We start from the raw sequence: 23,147 nt of genomic DNA, 5'->3' as shown, positions 1-23,147 counted from the left end.
ATGGGCGGGACTATTCACAGATTATGACTATAACAGATATACCCCTACTACAGAACTGGAGTTACAGGTAAGAAACTACTCTGTATAGTAGACACGGTGCCACATATGCAGTTGTTTGCACAGTGATTACAGAAGACCCATGGATTGCAATGATGCTGGTGCCGTTTTGCCTTGAGATTTGTTGGGTACAAAGATTTCACATTTCTGTGGCCTCATGTAAAGCAACTGGTGCTATGTAAAGTGCTCTGAAACCCGATACCGGGTCAAGTTTGCGCTATCTAAAGCTCAGTAAAAATAAAATGAAAATAAAAACATCTAGAATTTCACACCTACATTTTCACCCACCGCAACTGTGTCAAAATGTTGTTTTTGCATTGGTCATTCAGTGCAAAAGTCATTTTATGCACTTGTCTGGAGATGTTGGTGAAAAATTGTGTTGGCAGAAGTGCAAGCTCTGTTATCTAAAAAATACTAGTGCAGAATTGCCCTAGTAACATTGAAATGTATAACATATTGGTACATTTTGGGATAGACTAGCCTCCATGCGAAAAAAAGAATTAGGGACTAGAAGAGTGATTGTGTAAAAATACCGAATTTCATAATGCAAGCAGAGAAAATGGGACCTTAAACTTCTGGTGAGGTAGTAAAAAGCAGCCGTAATTCGAGTGTGGGGTTCCGTAACCCCCATTGGCCCTGATACCATTGCATGGCTTAAAACTGTACTTCCGGATTGGTGAATTTTTCTTTTCTTTTTGCACTTCCCATTTTTTACACTTAGTGCTAGTTCTGGTGGTTCGGTGACCTGAGGCATCTTCTCCTTGAATGTGTATTTGATCTTGTGGTCATAGGTTTGCATCTTGGCATGCCCATCCATCCTTTCATCCTTCTGAGGGAAATACAATGAGTTCCATTTTGTTGGATAACAAGTATACATACACTCATGCTGTGTTATGTTTGCTACTTTAAAGACGTTTACAGCACCAAAAACTAACACTGACCATTTTTTTCAAAGTAGGCAGATTCTGTTCAGGTCTACCCATACCTATTTTACCCTTTGCATTTGTTTTCGTCCTAACACACCTGTGATCTGCTGTGCTGTGTACTTGCAGGATCTGGGATGAATTTATTGAAGATTCATGAGAAAGTGTGGTCACAGGATTGTCTGCACGATTGTGCAGAGGGCCTGGAAGAGAGACTTGGACCGGCTGTACCCTCCAGTTCTGTTTTGGTACGTAGGAAACCCACAAGTTTCTAAAACTAAATTGTATATTCTAAACTATACACTAAACATCAACTGTAGCCCAACAAGTTTGTGATTTGTGGCTAGAAAAGGCATAATATCAAATTATTGCTAAACTTTTTTAATATGCAGCTTGACGTTGGTAAGAAGCTTTAGAAGAAGTGTTTTGTGTATTTCTTAGCATTTGGACACCATAGGGTTGTGTAGCAAGTACGCAATATGACTGCGTACCTGGCTCTCACCACCAGAATGTGTAGCGGTCTCCCATCAGGAAGATCCTGTTCCTGCTGGAAATGTTGTCCAATTTGAACTGAGTGCGACTGTGCCCTTCCAGACATTTGTGATTAACAGAACTCAGGGTTGTACCAACAAACCAAATGCCAGACTCATTGGGGCCAACAGCTGCTAGTATACTATTGTCAGTTTAGCTGTGTATACATTTCTGGGGGTGATGTGATCAATCGCTCTAGGATCCCAGGCTAATATAGGTGCAGATATATTTTATGCATCTACCACCTTGTGAGTGGGTCACTGTAAAATGGATAATAGAATTTACTCTCATGTGAGTAACAAGGACCCTCTGTAGAATCACAAATATAAATCCTAGGACAGGGCAATACACAATGAAAAGTAAAATCCTAGGCAATATAATCGAAGAGTGTTTATCATTCAAAATAAAGAAATATAATAAAATCAATGTAACGACCAAGCTAGGAAAATGCAAAAATTTAATGACAATTTATCAACATTTTTATCATGTCATATCATTTTATGAATTAAAAACACAAGTTTATTAACACAATTCTTGATTCTCTAAACCTATGCTCTACATATAATTATAGTAAGCTAAAAAATATATAATAAAACCGTAATACTGTGGCAATGAGTAATAAATCGTCGACGCGCGTTTCGGCGTGAAACACGCCTTCGTCAGAAAAAGCCACACAATACTTTCTACTAATGAGATCAAAATTAGAATAATGTAAAAGGGATGTCTCCGGATAGTTCACTCTCTGAAATAAACCTTTATTTTATGACCGCATATTGAGGAAATATAGCGCCATAATGGTCACCTCTCTGTGAATGATGTTATTCAAATTTGAACGATTGATGATTAAAATGAATCCTGATATCAAACTGTGAGCAAATCTCAATAAAATATTTTATAGTATGCTGCATTGATGGCGGTAGACTAGTAGGAGAGGAAATATTTCCTTGCTGATAAAGTTCCTGTGTATAAAAGGACATCGTGGAGTCGAATGGCCGCGTCCTGTTTATCGGGCAAATAGAATTTACTCTACAACCTTGTGACACCCTCGCACTATTCGAGTGCATTGTTTGTCTATGACGATTACCATGAGGAACATGATACCAGCTGTGGTAAGGTGACACCTGAAAAAACACAAATGTTCATTCATACATTGTAAATTTGTGGATGCATTTATCACAGTTCTGTAGTCTTCTGCAGGCTCTGAGGGTTGTCAGAGCACTGGGAAAGATAGGAAAGAGCCCAGGAACGAAAGTAATCACATCACATAGAGTCCTAGTGACAGAGAACAGACAAAGTTGGCTGATGAATAATTGGGTTCATTTGGGATGATGACTGGGGGTTGAATTAGCAATGGGGATTGGTGGAACTTCAGTGATGAAAAAATCAACTATTGTGCTATTTGGGGAGACTGACTAAAGAGAAAAACAACATGTAATGGGGGTGGAATATTGGGAGCGTGGTCTAATGGAGCAAGAGAGCCGGTGCAAAATCACTTGCATTGGAATGCTATTCTAAAGACGCAACTGTGCCAGGTGCAGAGGGTCTGGAGTGTGGTGTGGCAGTTCAAAGTCTCAGGGGCGGTTTGAATGACATTAACATCAATATATCAGGGACACCAGTACTTTGAGCTTAGGCGGGGCACAGCTTCCAAATAAATATGAGGCAAGATGTTTTGACGCTGAAGGTATTCATGTAACTTGAAGGAGGCCTAGGGGGAGTAGAGGAGAGTTGTGAGCGAGACCTTGGGAGGGTAAGTTTTGCAGGAAGGGAATTTCCTTATCTGGTGTCAAGGGATGATTGATGTCATGAGATGATTTGACCTAGAGACGGGCCACTGTTGTTCAATCAATCAATCAATCAGATCATTTGTAAAGCGCACTACTTACCCGGGAGGGTTTCAAGGTGCTGAGGGGGGAGCGGAGGGGGGTGCTGCTGCTACTGGTCGAAGAGCCAGGTCATGAGTCGTCTCCTGAAGGTCAGCAGGTCTTCGGTTGTTCAGACACACACAAACCCCTTCCCCCTTATTAACATGAGGACTGGCAATTGACCATAATGAAGTTTGTATTTACTATTCTAACTTCAAGCGCACTTTGAGAGTAGGGTAGGTTATAAAGCTGATCAAGGCAACTATAACTGCACTTCTAGTTTTTTGATACACTCACTTGAAAGTACTTAAACACACTACCGGGAACGGTCCGCCAAACGCACCAGTCCTCACACAGATAGTGTTCTGGTTCTAACATGGTTTACCCACACTATGAGGACTGATTAGGTCCTCACAGCTTGTGTTATACATGCCCACGCACACACTATGTGCCTCTCTCTCCCTCTTTTACAAAAAAAGTTAATATATTTATAAGTTAAGTCCGGAACTGATTGATTGCACTGACTTGATTATTATACCCTCACAAGGCTTTTAATTTTCGGTTTCTATCTTTAAAGATCCCTGGATCCTTTTTCGTAACTTCTCAGGCCCTATTCTGATTTATGTGGGACTCCGAAACCTGGTGTAGAATGACATAAGGCTTCTTCATTTCAACTTAAAGAAGCTACACTATTTTTTTTGTCCCAAGAATTCGCTAGATTGTGAAGAGCTATATATGAAAGAAACTCCACAGCAGATGCTATACCTCATTAGCTGGCCTTAGAGATGAATTCTTGGATTCCACACTAATAGGGCGAGGATAAGAGGCAAAAACTCAAGAAATAATTCCAGAAAAGCATCATTTCTTTTTATTTGAGAATGTTGGGAGGCAATCACCCTGCTGGGTTGAAGCACGTCTTTTTCTACCAGACGGCTAGGCTGTCTATGATCTTGATCCTTAAAAATAAAAGCTTGCAGTAGAAAATGCCCCCTCACCCCCAAGTTTAAATGTCTGTCCGTTTGAATTTCGGTGGCCTTTTTCTTTATAGCGTCTGCTACAGACAGGTTTAGCTGACTGTTGTGAACGCCAATGTCATTTTTACAGGGACACAAAGTGTCACGGATGGTTTTACTTCAGTCATTTTTATTTCACAATTTCATATGATTGGAATATTGACACCACTGTGTCTAACTGGGTATATTACAGGCATACCTTAAAATGTAAGCCAGATGTGTTGGCATTACCAATGTTTGACATAATTGGTCGCTTGTATGAAGCATGCTACACCCTGTACTGCATGTAACTGAATGAATACAGTGACTTGCATAGCACCACACTGGAAACCGAATCACTCAGTGGCGGCCACCACATACAAAAGGTAGTGGGGCAGGGAAGGGGAGGCGCGGGAGAGGAAGCGCGGGGGGATTCAAAATAAAATGAAACTTACTTTAAGTTGATGGCCGCGTCCCCCGTTGGGTGCTTCCTCTCCGTGTCCCAGCAGGCACTGGGGCTGCATCAAACTCCCTGTCCAATCCCCACGCTGCAGCACGGGGATTGATCTGAGCCAGCTAGAAAGACATCCTGCTCAGACCAGGGAGTCTGTGGGGTTTCTTGAGCGCTGCTGCACAATCCTAAGTGTGCATGCATGGTTTGGTCGGCCTGACACAGCCGGGCAAACACACATGTGCACTTTGAGAGTGCACATAGCACTCCTCCTATACCCCCTCCCATACCCCGGCTGCATCCCTCCCTGTACACGCTGGCTGAGCCAGCTGCTTAAAAATAAAACTATAATCATTATATTTGTTAGCTGTTGGCTCTGCCAGCAGCCCCTGCAATCACCTCACAGCTTTTACACTTTTGCTCTCTATCTTAGCTCTAAAGTGCCTTGCCTCCTCTTTCCCTATTCCACTACATGCATGATCATCCCTTTTTCCTCATCAAGCTCCCATTATCCATTCTCCCCATCAGTGTTTGATCACTTAAGTTTCTCTCCTGGTTTTCCCAATCTCCCAACTTTGTGCCTCATCTTTTCCTTGTTACCCGGTGTCACAGGTGTTCCTATCATTTTTCCTACTAAAACCGATGTTCTTTTCCCACCGTCCTGATCTCTCTCCTTCTGTATGTATGAGGTTTGTATATAGTACACCACTAGCTGGGGAGCAATTGAGTACTGTATGCTCAATTTCTTCTTTGCACCCTTTCTGCTTGCACTTGAGGGTTTTCATCCACCATTCTTCCTCTGTTCTAATACTTTGTGACTATTGTTTGGTCAAATTCAGAAAAAGGCTGTAATAAATGAGATTCAGGCATTCACCTTACTTCTTTATATAAAATCTTCCAAATACTGCATGTTAAGAACATTTTGAGTCCAGTGCTGTAAACAAGACAGATCAGTAGATGAAGTTCCTTAATCGTTCTAGTACCTTGGTAATTGATTGGTGTTTTGTTCTGCCCTGTACTCGGTACCCATATGAATTGGCTTCATGTCATAGACTTTGGGTACTGAGATCATGGATGTTACACAGGTTGTACAGTCACAGGCCATCCGCTGCTAATACGGTTATAGTGGTAGTGATAAGATTGCACAGCCATTCCTGCAGGCCACACCTTTCAGGTACTGTCGGTGGGGGGGGGTGGAGGGGTGAGCGGAGGTCTGGGTCTGGCAACAGACGTGTTCCTGTGTTCTGGAATTTAGACTAACGCCTGTAATTGCGCAACCTATGAAAGTCTCTAAAGAATGGTTACCATACAAAATGGTGCAGTACTAATATCCACTACTGACCGATGTTGTCAAAATACATAACAAATTGGCTGAAAACACTCTGTTGAAAGGATATTATAATTACCGTCCAAAGTCCAAACATCATTGAAAATTACCTGTTGGTTTAATTAAGCCTTGGGAGCTCCTACATGTTGGGGACTCAATGACCAAGCTTACAGTCTGTATCTCACTGTGTCTGAGTTCCATTAAAACCAATTTTATACCCCCATCCTCATGTTGTGACACTAGCCCCTCTCACCTCAAAAAGTCACTGCTTGTGTCAGTGGAGTAGGGTCAGCAGGAACAGATAAACGGGCTGGCGGTGACTAACCATCTTAGCTAATGTGCTCAGTCTGCTAAACATGGTCGGCTCACTTGCCTTGTACCTGAGCCTACAGTGCATGTGTATTCCATCAACTGCTTGCCATGCCAATCTACTCACCTGAGCTCTAGGAAGTTGACTGTGCCTCAAGCAGATTACAAGCAGCTAAAGTCTACAAATGCACACATTTCAAAATGAGGTGGATAGAGTCTACCTTGGGTTTAAGAAGCTCAGCCACAAAACATGGAAGCTTCAAATTTGTTGACCAATTCAATAAAGATTTAATTGTAACCTGCTGTATGTCATGTGCATATTCCCCTGCACAGAATGCATTGCCCATCCACAGTTCTCTCCACCCCATTAAACAGCATGTAGATATCTACAGCCCAGTCAATTATAATTCATCACGCAAAACCAAATTTTAATGAATGACCATGGAGACAAGACCATTAAAGCTTGTGGTTTCATATCTCAGCAATGTATTAGACCTTCTTCTTAAACCATGCAGATCCTCTTTTTCAGGCCGTCCAAGTGTCAACTTACTGGGCTGGACAGGGCATGTTTCCTATGGGCATTTCCCTGGCGGACTGGAAAAACTAGATGCTTGTTTTGGCGGTCCAGAGTTACCAGTGGTGCCTCTCACATGCTCTCCAGGTCACTGGGGTTAATTATAGCAGGCATATGAAGTGAGGGGAACACAGCAGAAGAAAAGAAAGTGGATGGAGAGAGTTCAAAGAGAGAAAGAAGAACGAGAGAGGCGATAAGGAGAGAGACAGAATGGATGGGTGGACAATGAGAGAGACAAAAGAGCTAGAGAAAGACATAGAATACAAAAGAAAAGTGGCTGGATAGAATTGTTTTGCCCAGGCTACCTTTGTTTCCCAGTCTGGTTCTGATCCAGTGGGAGACCATTCCACTCAAGAGAGATAATTTGGTAACAGCTAAAGCATCTTTATGTGTAGATTAAAAAAATAATTTTGTCTTCTCGTCAGATGATGGACAGCAGAACGTTCACAGCTTTTGCTTTCTCTGCGAGTGCCCTTTGTTAGGGTGCACTAAGGTTCCAAGCAGTCCGGCCCCAAAGGAGGGCACAGTCACAAAACCTCTTCTCCTGTGGATGGTCTATGGCCCCCAAACAAGGGGAGATAGGTATCCTCTAGAAGTGACACAATGAATCTCTTTGAGCTGCTGCTGCATGTGTGCTCACATATGCATCTGTGCAAAGTCATAAAGTTACACATATGCTGGGGAGAGTATTTTTGTACAGTGGTGAAACAAAACTTGAGGGATCCTCCTGCAAGAAATCTTGAAGGCCCCAGGTCATACCCATGCCACATGCTCTGCAGATGTACTACGCCTCTGTTGTCTGGTCGGCGGAGGTACAATCCAGCTGCAGAAATTTCAGTGATAAGTTTTAGCATTTGATAAATGTATGAGTTCATGAATGGTTGGCTGAATGGATGACTAGATGAATAGGTTGATAGGTGATCAGATGGATTGACAGATGGTATTGATAGACAAACAAAGAAATGCAGAGAGCAGGGTAAGAAACAGAATTAAAGCTTAAAGAATATATAGAGAAAAAGTGGAAGAATTCTGCGAAAGTGGGAGAAAGAATCAGATTAAAGGGTCGAAGAAAGATAGGTAGAAAAATTGAAGGGCACAAGATATCCAGATTGAGGAAAACTGAGTGAGAGGAGAAGGAGAGAAGGAGAGAAAAGGAGAGCTTAGGAGAGATGCAAGGAAAAGGAGTGATGTGATGTGGAGGGGAGAAAGGCCATATAAAGAGTAAAGAGAGTGTGAAATATAGGAATCTCAATGTTGTGAAGTACAAACAACTGTGCATTATTTGTGCTATAATCACAATTGTAGCATATTTCTGTTGAAAATAATCTTTTCATGCTATGTCCCATCCTGCCTGCTAATAAGCTCACTCCTACACGCAGACCCAGGTTTCCTGAAAATGAAAGTAACAAAAGTTTGTGAAGTTTCTTCCAATGCGTGCATTGCAGTAGCTCTAGATCTGCAAAAAGCTTTATTTTCTGTTCATGCAATACATGGCATGGGTAGAGCCTTGTAGGAACGTGGAGTATTATGCACCAATGCTGGTTAGACTTTACTATGGAATACTCTTACAATACCCCAAAGATGGTCCTTTGTTGGCTCCCAATTCTTACCTTGTTAACCCCTACCGCTAAACTTGGAAGTGTCTCAGGGCTGACTCTCCTGAGAATAACTTTGGGGGCCTTTAGAAAAATCCTTCTTTTAATCTTTGCTTTTGCATATCTCTTTCCCCTGCTCGGAGGTCTGAGCCCCCTTCTTGTGGTCACTCCTACTATTGGCCTTCTTGGGCAACCTGGTTTTGACCTACCTGTTAGTTATCTTCCCCAGCACTCTCGGAAAAGACAACTTGGAATTCACCAAATGCTGGTGCAATTTCTCTGTGAAACAAACAGATAACATTTTCATAATTAAATTATATAGCCCATCATAAGTGTTCACCTCATTGCCTTTTATTCAGCCTTCTAGTGCTTTGACTGAGGAGTCTACAAAGTCCACCCATGTCTGGTTTTGCCCTTTATGGGTGTCCCTAAAGTTCACTCTGTACTCTGCTGCAGTGAGTCCAAATCCTTCTATTAAGGTCTCTTTTAAATGCTGATAGGACTCAGCCACATCTTCTTCAAGGGTCAGAAGTCTATCTCTGCCCTTCACTGAGAATAAGTCCCTAAGAGAGCCCCAGTGCTGGTGACCTATCCTCCTCATTTTGCAGACCCTCTCAAAGGTTGCAAACCAGTTGTCAATATCATCACCATCACTAAACATTGGGACAATCCCTTTGAGGATCTTAGGGTCAAAGGTTTTCTCTTTTTCTCAATTACAATTGCTGCCACCATTATCTTTGGGCTTTAGCCCTTCGTGACCCTTGTTTCCTCAAGGGCTAGTCTCCTTTCTTCAGGTTCAAGCCTTTTCTCCTCCAGTGAAAGGAGTTCAGGTTCTCCCTCTATACTTCCTACCACCTTCCCAGTAGTAGGTCTACTAGAGTGATTTCTCTCACTCCCCAATGGTGGAAGGGGTCTGTGAAAGGGTGAAGTGCTTTTGGTCTTCACCTTCTTCCCTTCATCACTTCGGGCTAGGGCATCATCCTAATCTTGTTCAAGCTCTTCTTCTGAGGAATGGTTCTCCCTCTCTAGTCTCTCTTTCTCATAGGAACTGAGGACTTTTTCAAGTTCCTCCTTTTTAGATGCACAAAACTCTCAGATCACTGATCTTCAGAGCTGGGTTCACTGACTGGTCAAGGTTCTGACCAGCCTCCATTGTGCCTAACCTTTTTACCTGAAAGTTGGGACCTTGTTAAAACTTTTCTTATTCTTTTTAATTTATTTTTGGAATGTGGATTTACAAGGCGCCCTAAAATTCAAATAAAAAATATTTAAGAAGACTACTTTTTTAGTCTAAAGTCCATTGTGGATTTCTCGTGTAAAATCACTTATAACCAAGTGATACTGCAAAACACAGGTTCAGGGTCCCCTCCACTGTAACACCAATGTAGGAAAGTGGAGTATTATGCAGTGACGCTGGTTAGGCTTCACTATGCAATGCTAAACAATACCCCAAAGATGGCCCTTAGGATTCATAATAATAAAACTTAGCTCAGTCCTGGTAGTGTGGTAGTCAGGCTTTACTAGAGACACATGTTTTAAGCATTTCAGAGAATTAACATGGACGATAAGAAATTGACATAACTCAAAAGAAATCTGACACCAATTTAGAAAATGAAAGCAGATTTTTATATAAATTTAGACATGAAAATGAAAAAAATCGGATAAGCATATCCGGAGTTATGGTTTTTAGAAGGAAAAAGTAAATCAGTGCATCTCACTACTGCAAAACTTTAACATTGTGGTCAATGGGAAAAATACTACTGACAATCAGTCACTTACAGGTGGGGTTGCATGAAACCCACTGGGGGTTAAGGTGATGTGGGTCCCAAGACCAAGTCATGACAGTTTGTTCAATTTTGCCTGGCTCGAGAAGTCCAGGTGCAGAGTTGTCCTGGCTGTTTTTGGTGTGAATTAGGAGCAGCTGGGGAGCTGGTTTTACTGCTTAGATAGTGCTGGTGAGGAAACAAATGCAAAAAGTTGACAATAGGACCACTGCTGAGGTCGGCCTGAGATGCTGTGGAGTTTCCTCAAGTTGCAGAATTGAAAAAGGCAGTGGTTGCTGGACTAGCCCACAACATGCCTTAGCAGCGGTAAGGTCAGTGAGAAGTGAATTTGATGTCCGTACGTCTGGGGAAGAGGGTAGCGGCCTGACATTTTCTAGAGGTCAGGACTATGTTTCCCACAATGCACTAGACCATTTACTTTTGGACAATCCCTCGTAGGGCCTGATTAGCATTGATTCATTGGTTCTAGGAGTGTGTTTTTTCCTGTGGTTGCAGGGAACTAGTGACACAAGCTCAAGGGAGTCTGGAGCTTGCGTTGGCTCTCAAAGGGGGTCTCTCTGTCAGGGAAAACAGTATTTGGTCCAGGACGAGTCACGGCCACGCAGTTACAGGATGGCTGTCACAGGCACAGATTATCATACCTTTGCTTTGCGCAGCTCTTGAAGTCGCAGACTCGGACCGCTTCTTTATTCTTCTCTGCACCATCACAGATCTGTGGTTCTGGTGTCAGGGGTGTCCCTTAAATACTAGATTTGGGGGCAATAGGGGTGAGGGTTCAAGGGACCAGTGGGCTACTAGCTCCAGCAGCTAATCTGCCCCTGAGGTGACCACTTACGAGGGTAGGTGTCACCTTTTCTGCCCAGAACCCTCTATCCTGCCACTTTTAAAAATAGCAGAACCCTTCACTGGCTCTACAGACCACTCAGCCTACCCTAGAGGGGTGGTTAGCCTTTTGGGGTGTACACGGTCTGACTATCAAATATTCCCGCCTGCCTAGTGAAAATATGCCTGGGGCAGGGAAAAGGCTGTTTCCTCTGCTTGCACATCAGAACCCCTTTCGGAGGACTATGGGGCATGCAGGGGTTGCTGGGCTCAACTATGGGGAGTGTTACCTTTTACTCCTGCAGTCCCAGGGCCCGACCTAATATGTGTCCTGAGTAACTGGGCCAAGTACTAACTTTTTCAGTATTTGACACTCAATGGTAGCGTAGATAGAGCAGCCCAAGGCTGTTCGAGGGGGAGGTAGACCTGCGTCATACAAAGGCACACAAATCCAAATACAAAAACCACAGTAAGCTGATTGTCCAGTCAAATACTTGCTTTTATGAAAAAAGTTGTATTTTAATGTAAGCCCTGTGAGAAAAGTTGTGTATTATATTGTGTGGTTGTGAGACTTTATCGTGTAATACACTCACGATACACTTTGGTCCAGTCAGGCTCATTTGTAAAATCTCTAGATCAACTCTGGGTATCTGTGGCTTTGACCAACAAAGCTTCAATAAAAGAAAAAAGTGTGAAGCATTTGGAAGTACCAAAACAATTAAATGAGAAAGTCACATAACACTAAAGAAATCCATGACCAATTTATAAAAAATAGATCTTATTTTTATGAATTGTTAGACACCGAAATGAACAAAATCCATCACCGAGTTCTTGAGATACAGATTTTTAAATAAAACATAAATCCTTGCAGTAGATCCAAAAGACACTAGGCAACAGACTTGTGGAAAAAGCACCTCACAACTGTGCTGTAGTCCCATTAAAGTAATGGTTCGTGCACACTTCCCGGCACCTGTTGCCCTTTGGTGCCACTGATCACAGATTCACCCATATTTTCTTCTGCTGTCCTTCCTGTCCCATTTGTTTCAGCTCCCGGCATGAAACAATGTGGAGTGAGTACATAAGAGTTGTCGGGGTCTGAGCTGTTACACCCACAGTGTTCCTTCTTGTTACGGCTAGAGCGGTCTACGTCGAAGCTGCGGAACCGGGTTCGAGTCTCAGCAACGACACTCAACATCCTGTGATTCTGGGCAAATCACTTAGGGCCATATGTATGAAGGCAATTTTGCGATCACAAACACCGAAATTCGCTGAATTTTGGCATTTGTTATCGCAAAATTGCTAAGTGGTATGTATATAAGCAAAACAGCCTCGCAAAATAAGAAATCGCAAATTTGCGATTCCCTATTTTGCGATTGCATTTAAGGAATCGCAAATTATGATTCCTTAAATGCAATGTATGAGGCCCAGAAAAAGTGCAATTTGGCCATAAGGAATCGCAAATTACCACCAACTTCAAGTTGGTGGTAATTTGCGATTTCTTTGAAAAATGCACTTTTTTGCATTTTTCAAGGTGCCGTGTGGCACACATACATGCACTTAGGGCATGTATGTGTGCCACATGGGCACTCATGCACATTTGGGGGTGCATCAGGGTGTCCTTTTGACACCCTTGAAATTGCATTCTCAATTTGCGATTCTAATTGAGAATCGCAAATTGAGAATGTCTTCCCATTCATTCCTATGGACTTCTAGGCCCATAGGAATGAATGGGGAGGTATTCCCTAATTGCCAATTGCAATTTGCGATTCGCAATCAAGGAATATGTAGGATTCGCAAAAATATTTGCAAATCCTACATACATTGCATTTTGCGATTCTCAAATAGCGATTCCCTAAAAATCGCTATTTGAGAATCGCAAAAGGTAACTTTCATACATATGGCCCTTAATCTCCCTGTGCCTAACAGCAATGAATGTGTCCTTGTGTAATGAAACTGGTACTATGTAAAGCGCTCTGATACCCGAAATCTTCGGGTCTAGTTCGCGCTATAAAAAACTCTAAAAAAGAAAGAAACTATATTTCTTAAAGAACAGTGTACTTGAACAAAAAGACAAAGACAAAAAGAACCTTTTCAGTCTTTTTGAAATATTTCCATTAAATCCTTTGTTTTCAAATCCAAATAAGATTTCACAAACAGGCAGCCATATTGTAGATGTTGTATTTAAGTATTTTTGTATTATTTTTAGAAGTTGTAGCTATGTCCGTTAGTTAAGTGATATGATTTTTTGACTTTTATATGTTTTATGTCACTCTGTTCTCTTGGCTTGTTGCCGAAATGAACGAAACACGTTGGCTGCCTGTTTGTGAAATCTTATTTGGATTTGAAAATAAAGGCTTTAATGGAAATATTTAAAAAAGACTGAAAAGTTTATTTTTGTTCAAGTGCACTGCTCTTTGAGAAACATAAATCATTGCTTTTCACTCAAAATTCCAGCAAGCGTAGGTAACAACCACGGTCAGCGTACACTGGAAACTTTGTAAAACGTTTATAAAGTTGTGCCTCACTGTTCCAGTTCACTCTCAGGGACCAACTTCAGGAGGGAGGAGGTCTCGACGGCCCAGTTGGACGTCTAGGAGTACAGATGGATAGAGCGGTGCTCCATGTACCTGAGCCGTGGCCAGGTGAGGAGAAGCACGTTCCTCCTACACTAAAGTATCACGGAGGACAGCCATACACTATAAAATTCAGGTGATATAGCTGTAAGAAAATATATTTCTTTGTTTATTTCTTCACTCTTTTATATACAAAGCAGTAGCATAAAATCATGGTCCTGATGAAAGCAGTAGATACCTAGGTGGGTCTGTAAAAACTGCAGATACATGTTGACCTCAATATTCTAACCAGTAGCTATTTGTTTAAACTACTGGCATATTTGCACTGATTTTTTAGCCTTTGGAAGCTGAGGGTTACATAATAAAGTTTTTTTCCCCCTTAACTCTCCAATTTTAAACAGTTCACCATTATCACTATCACTTTCACTTGTTTTCACGCACTGCTTTTCAGTTATCATTACATGCCTCATAGATTGATATATCTTGCTTCACACAGGGCTACACACTCCATTCTTGAAGAAATTTTAAGAAGTGGTTACAACGTAGACTCTTCATTTTGTGAAGAGGCCCAGATGATGAAAAGGGCGGTATAGAACGATAACTGATGGTAATTTCTTCACATTTGAAATATCTTGTTGTATTCCAATCACACATAGGGTACACATAATGTAGGTTTCTTAGACACAGAGTACAAGAGTAGATACGTGCAGACCCACAGTCACTCTTTGTTAATAGATATTGTGTATAGGGGGCTGTGACTGTGCCGGGTCTTTAAATATTCCCTGGGACCCTACTCCACTTGTTTTTTTTCATGTCAATAGTGACCTCAACATAAAATCTCAAATTGGATCGGTCATTTCCACCTGATTCTTCCAATTAAGGAAAATAAAGAAAATCAGCAGGTTCCTAACTCAGGAAGCAAAACTACAGGCAGTCCTCGCCATGGTAATCTCACATATTGACTATGCCAACTCCCTATACTATGGCATCCTGGCATACCTTACCCACCGTCTCCAACTGATACAGAACCAGGCGGCCAGATTGATTCTGCAAGAAAACAAATGCCCACACGTCTCTCCCCTTCTGAAAAAACTACACTGGCTCCCTATATCACAGAGATGCACTTTCAAGATGGGATGTATCATCTTTAAATCCTTAAATGGCAGTAACCCCAAATTCATTAACAGTATGATCAACAGATATAATCCAACCCGCAATCTGAGATCCGCCCACTTGCACCTTTTGACAACACCTTCTTTTAAACAGAAACAATTCGGAGGATCCAGGTTCTCCACACTGGGCCCAAGATACTGGAACTCCATGTCCCAAGAGATCAGATCCTGCACAGACCTCATGACCTTCCGCAAACTTCAAAAAACATGGCTCTTTAGACAGGCATTCGAGTAATCACGTGAATAAACTTACCACCCATCACCTTCCCAAGCAGCACCAAGAAACCAACCCGGTGTACGTGCGCTATATAAATTAGCTATAACATAACATAACCCTTATATGTAAGTAAAGTTATATCAATTGGGTAGCCCAGACAAACATTTATCTATAAGGGTAGAGCACTAGCAGTGAGGTCTGGTTAGCGTGCCTCAGTGCACTCTGAGGCGAAACACCAGCAGCATCAGTCCAAACCTTTGGGGGTGGTCATGCAAAAAACAGAGGCATTTCCTTACAAGCACACAGAGCATAGAAACAATACACTAGACAATATCCACATTCTCCTAAGGTCAGCCTGCTAGCATAGTACTGGGTGGGATCTGGAAAGTCCCTCTTTGCCTTCTAATGAGGCTAGCTATTCCCCATTGTCAAAGGGTTCAGTTTTGCAGTTCGTGCAAATCCCCATCAGGCTTGACAGCCTAGAACAATCTTGCTTAACCTGATATCAGCCGTCTATTGCAGGAGGACTGGGCTACATCTTTGTTGTGGGTGCAACCTCTAATGAGCTTTTCTTCATAATGAATTGTTCCTTCTAAGTCTTTGAACGTTCTACATTGGTGTCGGATGTTCTCTCCGCGGTTCTTGTGGGAATTGGAAACAGTTCTTCATAGCTGCCTTGGCACAATGATTTAGGGTGACACCCTGACTTCATGGTGGCCCTTGTCCTGACAAACAGGGTTCACTGACTCCCCTGGCACAAGGGCGATGGTCCTAGTTTCACAGTGGCCCTCCTGGCACACAGGGTCTCGGTTGTTGCTGGCACACAAGGGGGATGTCCCTAGTTTCACAGTAGACCCCCTCCTGGCCCACAGAGGTCACCAATTGTGTTTACAAAAGGGTGACAGCCCTAGTTCCTTAGTGGAGTACTTTGGGTAGTTTGTTATGGTTGTTGGTGTTGAAAGCTGCCAACAAGGCCAAAAGTCCAGGGCGCCGGTATCACCTGCATCCATCTTACATATAAAATCACTCATCAAAAATGATGACCTAAACAAGAAGAGTATCTGTCAGGCTGCCCTGTGTTCAGCCTGACAGACACTCTTCTTGCCAGGAAAAGGGTGGGGTGTGGCACCTCAGTCTAAACTGACGGGCCGCGGCTGATTATGATCAAGGTCAAAGGTTATGTGAGACTACTTCCTGTTATATCATCTAGCGGTGATGTGACTTCACTTCCGCCACCCCAAAGCTTTAGTAAAGTGATGCATGGGCTTTCCTGTGCAATACTTGATATATACCCGATGGGGTGTCTGTGCGTTGTTGGATAATACTGAGATGGTGATTGCACCTAAAGACTTCTATGTACAGAGTTTGTATCTTTGATGGCCTCCTTCTAGAAGTTGTTTTCTTCAAGAGTGCAGTTGCACTAAAAAGTAATTAAAATCATGCTATTTTTCTATTATCCATTCATGTTGGATCTGCCATTTCTGATGGCTTCACCCTACTTGGATAAGTCGAGAGGGAATACAATATAAAGTAAAATAGGTTCAATATTTTGGAAGTCTCTACTGCATTTAAATTCATGAGGATATGTTCTGCCATGAATCTGCGTTCTTGTGGCCGTGGAAGTTCTGTGTTTATGTCGTTTTCTTTAAGTATATAGATTCACAGGTATGAACAGTACTGGGGTAATAGCATCAACCGAAAAGACCATACCTCCGATTCAGGTAAGTTGGATTTAGATGCTTAGGTTTCGTATGGCCAGAAATAATATTTCCGGGTGTTATCCATATACTTAAATCCGGCTAGTCCAAATGAATATTCACGAAATGGGGAATAACTGTGTCCCCATTTTTCTCTGTTTCAAATTACGCATGGAAATTCCACTTCTGTGCTGATTAACGCTCTCCTGCTCGGGCCATGTGAAGGACGCCATGGAAAGGGCAAGCTATGGGCAATGGGGAGCTTTAAATCCGTCGCAGGGTGTCAGGGAGTGGGACCAGGTTGTGTTTTCAGCCTGAGGCTCATGCGATTTTATTGCCCTGTAAAATCGGTCCAAATGTTCCGGGAAATCCCACATAGGTATGCCTATCCACCTGTAATAGAGCCCCAAAGGTCATTTTTTTGTGTCACTGTTCATAAATGGAGTGAGCTTAAACAATTGTGTTTTAAACCCACGCTTTTCATGTAGGCACACTGCTTTAAGTTATCGGTATGTAGGCAATGCCCCCTTCACCTCCCTTTGTTCGTTTACAGAAAACGTACAAAATGTACATAAACGTTGCAATCTGCCATATTACCACTTGATGGCACTATCGTCCTATTTTGAAAGAATGTTTAACCGGTAGCATTTTCAAATACATGAAACGAATTGAAGATTGACCAACAGTTGGAAGAATAAAAGAGGAAGCTCCAGAGAGCAATAACGAATGAAGAGCTAGTGCACACAGCAAATAATGGGTTCGTCAACAGAAGAAACAAGTACATGTCCAGTGGCCCTGCTGTTTTAATGTGGTTCAAGTGCTAGAACAATGACGCATTGTTTTGTGTTGTGTCCACTCAAGACATTACCATGTGAGATTGGATGGTAACTCCATCTTTCTGAATTTCCTATGTGACTTGCATAAAATATCCACCAGGTACAAGTGAGCCTTTAAAGCTCCGGTGGAAAGAGCTGGACTCTAAGAGGAGAGAATTACACCGAAGCAGTGTCTAACTTGAGCAGGTGTTTTTCAGGATTCAGCGCCGGAAGTAATTTTAGACCACTGGGACTTAAATGATGCTTGTTAGGTCGAGCCTGAGCCAGCGCGCAAGCGCTGCTCTGGCGATGATCTGTTGTAGTACAGGACAGAGAGAAGCCCAGCCTACTCCCCCTCCCATATTTTTCATTGGCTTGTGTCTTTGTCCTTCGTAAATGCTGGCTTCTGATTCCTAAATAGGCTTGTTAGTCCCTCCTTAGTACAGCCATGCCTTCATTTGTAACCTCCCATGGCTACTGGCCCCTTTACTTGGTATTTTCTTAATTGAGATTCTCCTACATTAAGCACGACCACATGCTTTGCTTACATTCAGTGGGCCCGCTTTCCCTTCGAAGCAGCCGGGACAATGGCGGCCATTTGTTTGCAATGCCATAGGTCTTGCATTTAAATGCAAGACCTATAGCATTGTAAATATATTTTTTTAGTCGTTCACATTAGCAGAAGTGCTAAGGCAAAACACTATCATAATTAGGGGGCTCATCGAGTTAAGCGTTGCCGCCTACGTCTGACTGACATGCAGGTCACAAGTTCAAATCCTGGCAAGGCTGATAAATCGTGTTCAAATATTTGCCGTGATGATCACGATATACATGTTTCTTCATTTAATATTGGTTTATGTCACCGGCCTTTGTGTAGCACTACTGAGATGATTATTAAGTGCCTCGAGACAATTCAATTACTATGGAAGAAGCTGGAGTGCGATTCGTGCAACAAAGTTCACGATTTTCAGACTGTCAACAGCAAGTTATCTTCTTATAAAACACAAGTTGTCAGCTCGGGGACATAACAGAAAAGGTTATTTTTATTTGTTTAGTTGTGTTTTGGACCTTGGGCACAGCAGAGAGAAGTTCAGTGTTTGACGCCATCTATTTGTAACGTACTACACACTAATAAACGGCACCATGAACAAAATGCACAAAGGGCTGGGCACATTCCTGAAAAATTAATCCTGTATTTCTTAGTGATTACTATCGGCGTCTTGTTTTTATAGGTTTCCTGTGGGAAAAGGAGGATAACAAACACATTTTCTTGTAAGCTAAGAGATGCAGAGCATATGCTATAAGAATTCTACGCACTGATTAAAAGTCCATAGAATGGCTGCCTGATGGCTTCGTCCTAAGGACCCCATTATATTGTTAGCATAGCTGGATTGCCTTTTGTAGCAGTGAGGCCGGGTATGGGGTGTAGGAGGGGGGTGTGCGTCTGTGGGGGAGGGTGGTTGCAGATGAGCTGTCCCCTCTCTTCTCAATACAAATTGGCATGTGGTCAAATGAGTCTGGGTGTATCCTTCCTTTTACAACAACTGAAATCGACCGACCCCTGTACAAGATTGAGCCACCCTCTCCCTGCTGTACACAACAACACAAGCACACACTAGAACACTCAAATGGAACACTTGTAAAATGTACTTTGCGCACTTTTGTGTACACATTTGGGAACAGCCCAGGGGATGATTTTTGGGCACACAAGATTTGCCATCCTCTTGCTTTGGAGCAATAGTTACTTTTTTCAGGGGTACATACAAAAGTGGACCAATTTGAACATTTTTGGTTAAAAAAAAACCTCTTTTCCAAACGGGAAGAACATATTCCTTGGTGCAAAGTCCCTGCTAGAATGAAACGCATGATGGTAGTTTACATAAATAAACTGAAGAAACCAAAACACAATAACATGTTGCGCTTTAGCCCTGTGTAGTGTTCTTGGCTTAGGCCCCGCACCGATCCGTTGTCATTCTTTCCATTCTCGCTTCCGCCTTTAAAAAAAAAAAAATCTTTTCTCTAACCTTTGACCCCCACCAGGCCTTACTTTTTTTTCAGTTCCATTACTGCTACCCCCTCCCTCACCAACACCAACCACATTATTAGTTACCAGGGCCCCGAGCTGCAAGCACAGCTATGGAAGAGGCAACATTATAAACACTTCCCGGACTTTTGAAGTTTTTATTTGTTTTACAAGGATCTGAACCGTACTACCCCAGAGTGCATGGAGCATGCGTACAAGGAGAGGCACGACCCTCCCACATTTCTGTCTTTTTTCGGCAGCCCCTCAGCCTCAGGCCTGTGACTCCAGGTTTGTAGCTGACGCAGTTCTTAAAATTGCCTTCTGTTTACTTTTTATGGTTAGAATAACAGCTTACCAGAGATGCAACTATACGGGCAAGCCATTCAGCACCACAAGCCGCTGCAGCTTTAACCCCTCCCACGCTTGTGACGGAACAGTTCAGTCACGCCCCTCGGGTGGGCTGTGCTGGTGACGGAACGGTTCCTTCACGGCCCGCTCGCCCCACCTGCGCGATACGAATTCCGCGCCTGTGCTGAGCGTTCTATTGAGCGGGCGGGGCCGTGACGGAACCGTTCCGTCACAAGCACAGCTCACCCGAGGGGCGCGACGGAGCGGTTCCGTCACAAGCGCGGGAGCGCCGCGCGTCCCCCCGCCCCTTAGCACTGCGGCGGAATAGCCGCCGCAGTGAAAGGTTTAATCACCCCCAAACAGGCGAACAACTGGGAGTATCATAGGAGACAAAACCATTCTGTGTTTAAATGAGGAAGCCATTCAGATTATTTCACATTCGATGTGCAAATAGTGTTTGCATGAAGCACTTAGGCAGTTATCCCTGAGAGACAAAGGCAGGCGACCTGGTGTGGTTCAGTTTTGTAAATTGACATATTCAGATTTTTTGGGAGACCGCTTTCCGATGTTGCCTTTAGTAGGCCGGCTGCCACTGAGTATCATGGGGTTAAGATATGTTATAGATTTACGTGGGATATACGCATATAGCGTTAGGTTCTCTGCATTTCTGACACCAGTGCAGAGAAGTGAAACTCCCTAACCTTTGTGCACATCTCAAAGTTATGTTACTCAAATCCCTTTTCTAAAAGTTGTCAAACTAGAATTTTCTTACATAATGTAGTACCCCTCTGCAGACTCCTACTGCTTGTAAAGGGGACATCTGTTGTGGTAGTGGTACGATACTGGATGGCTGTGTTGCCCTGAAAGCATTTGCAATGCGATAGGTCTCGCAATTGCTAGATTTTGAGCTATTGGCATTGTAAATGACAATCCCTTTTATTCATGTGTTTTAAAAAAAACATAAATAAAAGGCATTGTCATTTACAATACCAATAGGTCAAAGTTTCTAAAATGTGAGACCTGTTGCATTACAAATGCTTGTTTTTAAGACTAGGCAGTGGCCAAATTGTTTCATGTTTTGCATGAAAGAACTGCCACTACTACTGCTTCAGTAGCATTGCTATTTGGGAGTGGCATGTCCACTTTTATTTCAATAATGGCAATACTACAACGAGAAAGGTAATTTGCACGCAATGCGGCTCCCAGACACTGCTACTGCCCAATCAGAGAGCCACTGGCTTGTATCTGATTGGCTGGCTTGAGCCAGAGAGGACTCCGTCAGCATCATGCTTTCTGTGTGCTTCCTGATAATGAGTAGGGATTAGCCCAATGGTTTGGTAATGGCATTGCTTGATTTAGGTTTGGGCCACTTGCCTTATCAATTAGAAGCACAGGAGATGATGACATTTGACAGGGAGTACTGAGTTGTCCCATATTTTTATTATACTTATGGTTTGTCTTCCATTGTACATACCGGACTACAATTACCAGATTGCAAATGGAGAAACGCACTGGTTAGTGTACTCACACAAGACAACTCGAGGTCAGTGCATCTCTGCAGGCCCTTTACTGGAGGACCCTTTATTTCTCGCCATAATACCCTACTGCACCAACCTGAGTTCACATGCTGCTACTGGGGCAGTTACAACACTCTAGCAAAGGAATAACGTACTATAACTTGAACAGTACCAGACATTTCTGCATTGCTAGTACACCATGGATCTAACAACCCGCTTCAAACCATTTATTTCCGAGCATCGGACAGTAAACTGTTTCTTCCCTTGGGTTCATGCAAGTGCCACTCCACCGCTTTTAGCCTCCCAAGCATCTCCTTGAGCTATACTGACACAAAGATGTATACATTACAAACATGTTCCACTTAAGGAGTCCAGTAGATTCACAGTCTCTACAAAGCGGTGTTGCTGCAAATAGTTGGGCCTACTATGGTGTAAAGACAACCAAGAGGGCATATCCTGCAGACCTTCGTAGGGTGGCAATTGAAGGTAAATTGTGCATCCTGACTCTTCCTTGGCATAGACGCAAACTACAAAATAGTAGAATATTTTAAAAAATGCATGCTCATAGCTGGAATACCTACTTCTGCTTTAAAATTGAAATCTGTGAATTAAAGGCTGTCGAGAAATAATCAAACTAGTCTCCCAGACTATTCACACATCATGCTTATTCATTGTATCAACAAACCCCAAACAATATACTGTGAACTCTCTTGTTCTTACATAAACAAGTTAAACAGATTGTAAAACCTTCTCATAGCTTTTGTATCTGAGATCTCAAATCTCAAACTCATAAATCAAACATCACCACCACAACCTCAGTTAGCCTTCCATTCTTCAAGAACCTAAGAGATCTTCACCTGGTCTGATACAAGTAGGAGGTGGACCCTGCCTGCTATGTTATCGTAGAACCTGACTGGGAGAACTAAGGCTAGCACAGGGAGAGTAAATCACATGTGAGATAGAAGAGAATGTTAGGGACCTCCTGAAAGTGAGAAGTTCATTCTTAGAGTCAATGGTAGTGAGTTCCTTAGAAAACATCTTACGTCCTTCCAATGAATGTCCTGTAGCGAGTATTTCAGATAGAAACCAACTGGTGGGATGATGAAAGGATGAACAAATTAGTTAAGTAGTTTGGTGCTCGATTATTGAAGGCTTTAGAAACTCGTGTAGGGGGGGTGGGACATGGGGAAGATTGGTAATGTGTGTGCTATGTGTAAAGGTGTGAAAGATACACTTCTAGAAATAAAATTGTGGGTGCTGGTAGTTTGGGCATCAAACTCCAATAGGAGGTGGCTATCAATGATTTGGGATGCTAGAAAGGGAGGGGGGAGGGAGCCCACAAGGTGGGGTAGTGGGGGTGCAGTGTGAACTCCAAAGATGCAATGACCTAGACAAGCAGGGAAGCATGTGCAGAGGGTTACACAAGGCAACATTTGATGGTGAAAATGACAATGCATGACAGCCCACACCTTTTAACCCATTTGCCCTAGAAAATAGTTTGTCTTGTTTCAGGATAAAATGGATTTGTAATTAATAATTCTAGTCACTATTACCT

General features: G+C 42.7%; 1 protein-coding gene across 1 annotated transcript in view; it reads left to right on the top strand.

Annotated features, from left to right (window-relative positions):
* XYLB (xylulokinase) overlaps positions 1 to 23,147 on the top strand; it is a 1,059,043-nt gene that overhangs the window by 222,322 nt on the left and 813,574 nt on the right. The window contains exon 9 of the mRNA XM_078664347.1: positions 1,110 to 1,228. Coding sequence (XP_078520473.1) covers positions 1,110 to 1,228 — 119 coding nt within the window. The remainder of the gene's footprint in view (positions 1 to 1,109; positions 1,229 to 23,147) is intronic.

The sequence above is a fragment of the Lissotriton helveticus genome, chromosome 10 (genome assembly GCF_964261635.1).
Source record: "Lissotriton helveticus chromosome 10, aLisHel1.1, whole genome shotgun sequence".
NCBI classification, from domain to species: domain Eukaryota; kingdom Metazoa; phylum Chordata; class Amphibia; order Caudata; family Salamandridae; genus Lissotriton; species Lissotriton helveticus.
This window is presented reverse-complemented; position numbering and strand designations above follow the sequence as displayed.